At 29.1% G+C, this 10000-nt stretch overlaps 1 protein-coding gene across 4 annotated transcripts in view; it reads right to left on the reverse strand.

Annotated features, from left to right (window-relative positions):
- Positions 1–10000, reverse strand: part of LOC142324276 (kelch-like protein 26) — a 105184-nt gene that overhangs the window by 46102 nt on the left and 49082 nt on the right. For 3 of the 4 annotated variants that reach the window (XM_075365171.1, XM_075365172.1, XM_075365173.1), the window contains exon 3: positions 3839–4012. In XM_075365171.1, the coding sequence (XP_075221286.1) occupies positions 3839–4003 (165 nt within the window). In that variant the 5' untranslated portion in view covers positions 4004–4012. Of the gene's footprint in view, positions 1–3838; positions 4013–9868; positions 9988–10000 lie in introns of those variants that run through there. The other variant, XM_075365170.1, reaches the window with a different exon arrangement.

A 10000-nucleotide genomic window follows, 5' to 3' on the forward strand; every position in this document is an offset into this window, starting at 1 on the left:
AACAGTAATAAAATTGGAAATTATGTTTACCCCTATCATCTCGTTTACTTTTTTAAATTTTACTTTTCATATTGGTGATAAAAATGGGAAATTATCTTATCCAGACAATATCTCATCTAGAAAAAAAAATATATTTGACAGAACTTTCAATTTTAGTACATGTAAATTCATCCAATACTGTAATTAGACCTAAAAACTTTATTCACAGTCAAACACTTCATGAAGAGAAAAATAAAAATATTTTTTAATCATTAGATAGAAACAATTAACATTAGGAAAATGTATAAAACTTAAATGTTTAACAGTATACAGTGTTTTCATCAAAATTAAGAAAAAAAATTATTTCCATTTGAATTTCTTATAAGCTAAAAACCATATACATATAAAATTTACATGTCCAACCAACTTAGAGATTCTTTCACTTCATATCACCCCAACCTCACTGATTTAAAAAAAATGAATCACTTAACCTAACACAATATCTACACATAGAATTTAATGATAATTAAACTGTTCACAAGATATTAAAAAAAACCATACATAATTTAACACAAAGATTTTTATTATATGGGGACTCAGGATCCTAAAATAAAAATTGAAAAGAATTAATTTTTTCCAGTTTCAAATATATAACTGAGAAAATAAAATACTTTAATCTCCTCACTAACTCATTTATCACAAAATATACACTACAAAATACATTTAAGGTATAATTCTTGGGTTTTGTTAATCATATAAAATGCAAGATCTGGAAGCTGATTTCTGTAGGTGTCTGTTTTTTTAATGAAACTTGATTTAAATGAATGATGATTAATGAATAATTTATTTTAATGAATTCCAACTATATTTTTTTAAGTGAATTAAACGGCCGTAACCTCCAAGTTGCCAGGTGTAAACAGGTATGCTCTTTTACAGTTAACCATGTGTTATTGTGTACAGGAAAAATTAAACTTCAGTTTAGTATATAATTTTTTTGAAAAACATACTGAGTATATGTAATTAACAATAACAGACCTGTTTACACCTGGCAGTTACTATTATACAGATTTGAATACTAGATACCGGTGTTTTTAATACCGTGGATACCAGTGTTCTTTGGTGGTTGGGTTTCAGTTAACCACACATCTCAGGAATGGTCGACTGAGACTGTACAAGACTGCATTTCATTTACACTCATACATATCATCTTCATTCATCTTCTGAAGTAATCCCTTATGTGGTTCTGGAGGCTAAACAGAAAAAGAAAGAAGATAGGTGTCCTATTCTGCAGCACTGAACAAAGACTACACTTGAGAAATTCAAAAGGGAGATTTTTTAACGTTTCCTCTACATTAAGATTTCATGGTAAGTAATTACTATCCCTTCATAGGTAAAGATCTAATTAGCTATACAGCATCAATGAGGAAGTTATGAATGAAGCTAATAATAATTGGCTAAGCACCCCAGCAGGAGAGTTCTTTAATGAGGGTTTACCTTACGAGATGTCTGTTTCATTTATTTTTTTAGCAGCTAATAAGAAGTAAATTTCAGAATAGCTTTTGGATTAAGCAGTAAGGGAAAGTAATAGAAATATAGCTTATTATTACACAAAACATTAGTAGGTAACCATTACATATTAGCTTCCAGTTATATATTTAATTGATTAATACTTATCAGTCAGAACAAAATAGAAGTAAATCAATAGTGAAAAAACTGGCTACTGCTAAGCCAATGCTATCTAATTCTACCTAGTACTGAGGCTTAGTATGCACTTCAGTTTCCTTACATCATTTAACTAGAAAAGGGTGTTTTTTGAAACCTAAGAATATAAAAGTTTGGTAGAGGCAGGTATTTTTTGGGGTTATTAAAAACACGTTTTCAAAACAATTATTAAAAATTAAACTTTATATTTTAAATAGTTCAAATATCTGTCAATTGTGAATATCTACTTCAAACAATTAAAAACTGAAAAATATTTTTAAAAAAAGCACAAATTTAAATAAAAGTAAAACATATACATTTTTTCAGTAGTAAGCTTAGTATAATATAGAACATAATAAGCAGAAATTGAAAGATAGGTGACCTAAAAAAATTCAGTAGAAAGCTTTACTGAATAGATTCACAAGCAGAAAATTAAACAATAAGATTGATGAATCAGTATTAAAAGACAAAACATGAGCTTGAAACATAGTGTCACACTGAAAAGTGTTTTACTGCAATTATAAAAATTTAAAGAAATAATGATAATAAACAAAATGACACTAGCACATTTTATTTTGCTTTTATCTTTCAATGGTTTACAACAATACCTAATTCTCAATACATTTACATCTTGTCAAGTCTATTCTCAAGTATGAAACACAAATCATGTTTTACTATTCTATTTACATCTGACAAAACAAATTTCACATATAATCTGTCAAAAAATTCTCACACTGATCTGATAAGTAGAACAATTCTTTCGTGGTATATTATGATCTCATCATATGTAACCTAAATATTAGAAAGTTAGTGATGATTAATGTTATTTGCAAGGTTTTTTTAAAGAATTTCAGGACAATATCCAGTAAATTTTTTTTGAATATAATCTAGAAGGGCAGCTTATAAGAAAAAGGAGTAATAAGAATACGGAATGAATTCTTTTATTTAAAGTGGGTTAAATAGTAAAATGTAATTCCTTTTAAGCTAACAAAGAATGTTGGACTTAGTTAATTAAAATGTGTGAAGATATTTCATGTTTTAAATGGTAAGAGGGCATTATTATTTTATTGAATTTAAGTATATTCAAACATTTTATGTGATGTTTGTCAAATGATCAAAAATTATTTTGATGGCAAAAAATTTTTTTACTTTTTAAATATTTTTATTTTCTGATATAATTCAATTTTATAATTTTCTGATATAAAAAATATGTGCTACATACAAAACGCACAAGGGAAGTTTTACAATATGACTTAATTTTTTATAATTGTTCAAAATATTTTATGTAAGGTGGGGGATGACATCTCCTCTCAAAGTATGTTTAAAAATATTGTCAAACCACTCAATTCAATCATGAAATTTGTAATTTGATGTGCTATACATCATTCGTCATGCATACATGAAAAATATCACAACTGCAATATTTTCAATATCTAAAAGCTAATGACATTTTAAAAAATAAAAATAATTTTTTAAGTAAATACTGAATGTGGCATCAAATGTGAAAAGAGATCTTTATTGGCAAATTGTGATAACACATTTATGTGCTTTTTTTAATTTCCAGGCCAGCCTTGATAAAATGGAATTTAAAAATTAAAAAAGTTTTCTAATTAAAAAACTGACATTTTTTATTTAGGTGCATTTTATTATATAATTCTTTGCAAATAAAAAACATTTTTCTTAAATGACAGTTAACTATCCATTTTTGTTTGATTAATATTTTAGTTATATTTTCAATATAACATTTTTCCAGTGAAATAGAGGAGGAAAAGGGAATTTCTTTTTCCACAGAAGCTTGTAGGTTTTCAAATAGAATCCTGTCTTCATGGAGAAATGTGCAGAAAGAATAGTGAAGATTCACTGCAAAAGAAAATTGGGAAGCAATCAGTATGGAAAATTCCACAATTCTTATAGTTTCCTTAATTAGTCTAACATGTATTGTTGATGATTATGATGGACTGTTTTATTTCTTTTGCTTCTTTTAGAACAAAACAAGCATAAGACTATAACTCAATGTGCCATATAAATTTTGTCGTTCAATTTGATACTAATTATTCCAGCCATACTACAATCATTAAACTATAGTAATGTAATATTAATACATCTTGTCTTAGCAGTTTAACATGTAAACATGACAAAAAATTCTTTAACATATTACCTGAAATGCCTGGCCTTCAGTAACAAGAGTAACATCTAAAAGATGTCCTTTTGCTCTAAGTGCATTAAGTCCAGTTAACAGTGTACCAGTATGAGATGGCGATTCAAATTCAAAACCTATTGTGTTAAGAGGTTTACCTCTCCCCCACTCCTTCGTTCGCATCATACCATCACCCTGACAACATAAAACAAACCAAGATTAAACTTATTTTTATCTAGTAATAATAATAAAAAATTTAATTGTACTAAATAAATTATTTTAATTAATAAAATTTGAGAACCAAAATTTGGATATTAAAACTCCAATCTCCATTAAAAAACTAATGATTTTTCAAAGCATCTAAAAACCTTTAGATTGTGATCTTTAGGCTAGACTGATGAACTGCGATCCATCTTAACTTAATGAATAATTAAAAGACATCATTTTATACAATGGAAAGGGAATTACATAATAAATTGGCTGAGCACATTTGATCATTAAAGTTAAGCAGCAATGAAGTAATTTTACTTTGAATGGGGAACTATTGCAAATTAGAAACACTGGTTCATGACTGTAGTAATCAATAATTCTATTCTTTCATTAATAATAAAATTATAAGGGGAATTATATAAGGGGAATAAAATTATTTTAATTTGGTTAATATAACAACCAGAGGACTATCAGATTATGATAGATACCTACCTTAGTATATATTATACATTTATCATCATATAATGCATATTTTTATGTTTAACTATGAAATTTTAATATCTTGAATACATTTGTAAAACTTACCTTCAGAAATGGACATTAGTAACTACTACTGTCACCTCCCTTGTGAAATTCTAACACTGGTTTAGATGATTACTGGAAACAGGTCCATAACAATGTTATTCTAATAATCTTGAGCTCCTTTATTCTTTTATGCTGCAGCAATGTCAGGAAATTTTTATTCTTTTAGCAGTTTTTAATTTAGGGAAGAGCGTAAAGTCACAAGAGCTGTCAGTGAATAGATGACCTAGTTCAGTGATTATTTTTTTGGCCACAAACTGTATCATAAGTGCACAACTTAGCATGTTTTTGATGGATGGATGAGCTGCTTATCAGACCATAATGCAATTTCTTCCTTTGAACAAATCTTGTAATTATTACAGTAAAACTAATATTTTTTTCAGCCATTAACTGTCCATCAGTCTGTACAAATCTCAGACTTTGATCATATTTACAACCATAATTTTTGTTTTGCTGCCTACTTCTGGGATTGTTCATATCTTGCCTATTTTTAACTTCTTACAACCACTCAAAATCAACTGATTTTTTCAGAGCATCCACACTGTATTCCAATTTCAACAGTTCTAACATTTCAGTAGAGCTGTTTGCTGAATATCACAAAATTTGATACAATTTGCTGCTCTAAATTTTGATGAATCATTTTTACATCAAACTTTAGAATTAAACCTTTATTTTTTGTTGATATTTAACAAAGCGACAGCTTAACTTAAATTTGCTTGAAGCTTATACGTGCAGTAACTAAAACATGTACAAATATGATTACCTATGATCCCAACCAAATCAGAGCTTTCTGATTCCAACAGTACACAGCTTTTCTTGGAATTAAATCGTCACACTTTGCAAACCCATAAAATACCAAGTTTATACGTTGTTGGAGGCTCAGGATGCAGTAAAGGACCTATGTCTCCAAAGTTAGGCACAAGGACACAATCCTTGAAAGAATGTTTTTCCTGCATTATTTGTAATAAAAAATACATGTAATGAAAAGTTTAGACTCTGGTAAAAATTGAAGTCATCAAATATAGTAAGTTTTGCAGAGCCAAGAAATGCACCAATTAAAGCCACTAATCTAAATGATAGCCAGCCACACAATGCATAAGCTATTTCCAGCATTAATATTGGAAATAGTTAAATTTTTTTTTTTGCATTATTTTTACTTTAAATTTTATAATAAAAAGTCTATGTTTTTATTATTTATTTCCTAAAAATTAACTTTAAAATTTAAAATAAAATAAAATTACTACACTCATAGGTAGTGGGTGGAATAATATATTATTTTACATATACATTAGGCATTTCTGGGGGGAACTTTTTAAAAAGTGTCAGGTGTCAATTAAGGGTAACCAGCTTGGTTGCCCATAAGGAAACTGACAGTTCAAAGACTCCTCAATCTATTTCCCAGTTACACACACACACACACACACACACACACACACACACACACGTGCCTTTTTTAATTTTTGTAATTAACAACACATTTTGACCTAAGAATCCAGGGTTTTTGTTGTACATTCACTACATGAACAAAGGATGCAGATGCTTAAGGGTCTTTTTTCATCAAAACTGGACTAGATTTTTGGGGACTGGAATGTATTGCTAATCAATCAATTATTAATTTAAAAATAAATAAAAACTATAAATTAACACAAAAAATTCCAAAAGAAGTACTTTAAACCCTGTTTTACAAGACAAGCACGAAGATTAAAAACAATTTATTAGCTTTGTGATTTTAATGAATCTAAAACGTTTTTATACTTATCTATATTGAATTTAATTTTTCCAGATTCTTTGAAATTTTATTATTAATAGCCTTGAAAGATCAAATTATTAATGTTGAGAAGGTACGACTTAACCTTCATTATTGTTTTGCTTCCATGTATCAAAAACAGAATATTAAATGGTATAACTACTGATTCATCATCAACAATCCATAAAAAAAAGAAAAAAATATTTCAGATGTCTCGGTACAAAACAATAAAAAATATACATTTTGAACATAATCATTTTTTTAAAAAACTTCTTTCAGTCTGTTGAGTTCATTGGGGGATGGTAAAAACACTTAAGTACAACTATAATAATTATACATAAGATAATATAACAAAAATCTAAGTAGAAAAGAAGCCATGGCTGATGAACCATATCTCAAATTTTGATTCCGTTACATAAAACATTTTGCGTCCCAATAGCCCTACATATTTCTTACAATTTAAATTTAAATCTTATTCTCAACCGTTACCAAATACAGTAGAGTTAAAATTAACAATAAAGGAATTATAACAAATTAGATAACAAATTCAAAGTGAAAGTATCATTTGCAGGATTAATTATCACTTGCATTCCGATAGGTTTGGTATGCCGATATGCAATGACATGTTTGGCTAAGTGAAGAATAATAAGAAACTGCTTCATTCCTCACTTTCCTTATAAACCTGGCATGGGATGTCTATTATTAGGAATACCTACACCATTGTGTAAAATAAGTCGTGGAGTAAAAGAAAACATGTTGTCAGTAAGATATTTACAACTGTTATCAACAGTTTACAACTGTTAGATAACAGTTGATGTAATATCTTAAACACTTGACAATCAACTGTTATGAACATAATAATTTTAATTTTATTTCCTGTTTATAAAAATTTATATGCACTACTATAAAATAGTAATATTAATAAAAATATTAAAGGAATAAACAAAAATAAGTATACACATCCACACACACACACACACACACACACACACACACACACACACACACACACACACACACACACACACACACACACACACACACACACACACACACACACACACACACACACACAAAAACAAACAAAAGTATTTGTTACGATAATCGTCAGGTAAATTAATAGTTTAACAGTACACAAGACAGTTGCTGTATAAAAAAATAACTTAAATTCATTGGTCTACAAAAATGATTACCCACGAGGATTTTACGCATGTTATAAGTAGGTTATTCATTAGGTCAAAAATAACCTAGGTTAGATTTGAATTTCACATTTTTTTATAAAATATTTAATGCATAGGATTAAACAAACAATCATGATTCACCTACAGGGTGAAAAATCAGATCAAGCCCAAAGAAAATTGAATAATTTTTAGCTCTTTGCCAAAATTTGTAATTATCTACAATGTTTATTCAATTTTTTTTTATATTCCTTTTTCCCCTTGGGACCGGACCTAGGCCAGAGGAGCACGACTCAATCCCAAGGGTGCCTTTGCCTCTAACCTCTTGAGTGACCATGCTGGACTCGGCTATGCCGTTGCCAGCACAGGGTACTGCCCAGTCGACCAGGACTGGGTTTTTTCTAATGCCTTGCCTCTAAGCGGAAATCCCTCTGGAAGGACCTCCACCTGGGATTCTGGTTTTCCTTCACGCCTTGCCTCTAACTGGAGGGCCCCTTAGAGGACCCTCCTCTACGCAGGACTCTGGTCTTTCATTTTAACCCCCTAACAAATCCCCTGGAGTCTCCTTTCACTCATCGGCCGTGAGACTCCTCGGTATCCCATGCCTCCTGAAAGGGATTATCTACCCAACCCCCTAATCTAGATACCCCAAATCTCAGTTTTCGACATCTTCCCCTATCGTCCTCCTTATCTTCCACCTCCTCCCTAGACTTAGCTATCATTATACGGATGACCATATTACTAATGGCAACCCAATTCCGCCGATTGAACAACATACTCTCAACAACAACTCTCAATATGTGTAAAATTAGGTTTATTCTTAGAAGTAAAAAGTTGAGCTGTCATACTGAAAAATAGTGGGTTATCCCTTTGGAGATGTTTAAAGTAAATATTGTTTTTCCTAGGTAATTCCCAGCAAAAAGGAGTTGGGAATTAAAGTGATATATCGACTTAAACCACCTATAACAGAAAAATAGTCCCGTAAGTCGATATGCAAAATAGATGTAATTTATTTTTGATATGCGATATAATTCCGTTAATATTTATAGAATTGAAATTACATTATTAATACTAAATTACAGAACATAAAAACCAAGATTATAGAACAAATTGTACACAGTAAGTTCTCGTTTTATACATACATTTATGACCGTACTTCAATTAAAGCTCAGTCCACTTCGGTATTACGTCATTGTTACAACACAAGTCTTCCCCCCCAAAAAAAATCATTTCTAGCACGAATAAGCGAACATTATACTTCCGAAGTAGGTGAAAACGTTTTAGCTTTACGTAACTAATAATTACGTTATGAGGATTTGTAACTAATGACGCAAAATTCGGAGAACCCGCACTTGAACTTCGGATACGGTACAAAGGCAGTTATAAAAAAATGGCACGGCTATTACCTTTTCGTTTAAACGATAAACCATCACATATTTCATAAAGCGGAGTCTATGCAAATTATAAGAGGGAAATTCGAAAAGCAGATAGAAAGAGAGATACTTAAAATTCTAAAATGAAATGTTAGAAAACAAAAAACCTACAATAGTTCCTAGAAAAAAAAAAATATGATCAATTAAACATTTTATTTTTCTAGTAAACTTATTTTGTACACCTTTCTTTAATAAATATAACTAATACTTTGCTTAAGAAGAAAAATGTTAAAAATAGTACAAATTTTAGTTAAACTTGTTATTTTACAAATTACCGGGTTATTAAAAATGTAATTTACGATAAACTGGTAAATTTGCTACCATTAACATGAGGATTTACCGTACTCGTATTAAGTCAATTTAACGGAAATAATGATAAAACTTCTATTCCAGACTGTAAAAATGAGTGCATCATATTAAACCTGACGGTTTTATTCCTCCTACTTTTCCTTTCGACCGTATCGGGGTAACAAACTATTTATTACCCCTATCGCATACAACCCACATACATTTTAAGGAAAAAATGTATATAAAAACAAATGCGAATGTTTACATTTTTTTTTACAACTTATTAAAACGATGCGATAAAAGATTTAAATTCAACTTATCTCCAAATATTTATCGAACGACACGACTATTTAATTATTTTTTTATTTATTTAACACGGATATTAAACGAATAAAAAAATTGTGTTTATACACAAGAAAAAGATTATTTTTGTACATTAAAATACAACTCGCTCGAAGTACATAACCCGCTATCCTTAGTGTGAACATTTTTTTGTTCGTTCCGTATTAGTCGTTTTTAATTTCCATTAATCATATTTTACGTACAAAAGTCATAAACATTAAAAAAAAAATAAAATATATATATATACGTACAGAAAAAAAATAATACTAACCATATTTAAATAAGCACATTTCTGTTTGATTATAATAATTAGAATATAATTAACAATTAACACAAAATCGCATTAAATATTAACACTGTAACAAATTAATTAATTAAAAAAATATATATATAAATAAAACTG

This window comes from Lycorma delicatula, chromosome 4 (genome assembly GCF_047948215.1).
Source record: "Lycorma delicatula isolate Av1 chromosome 4, ASM4794821v1, whole genome shotgun sequence".
Classification (NCBI taxonomy): Eukaryota; Metazoa; Arthropoda; class Insecta; order Hemiptera; family Fulgoridae; genus Lycorma; species Lycorma delicatula.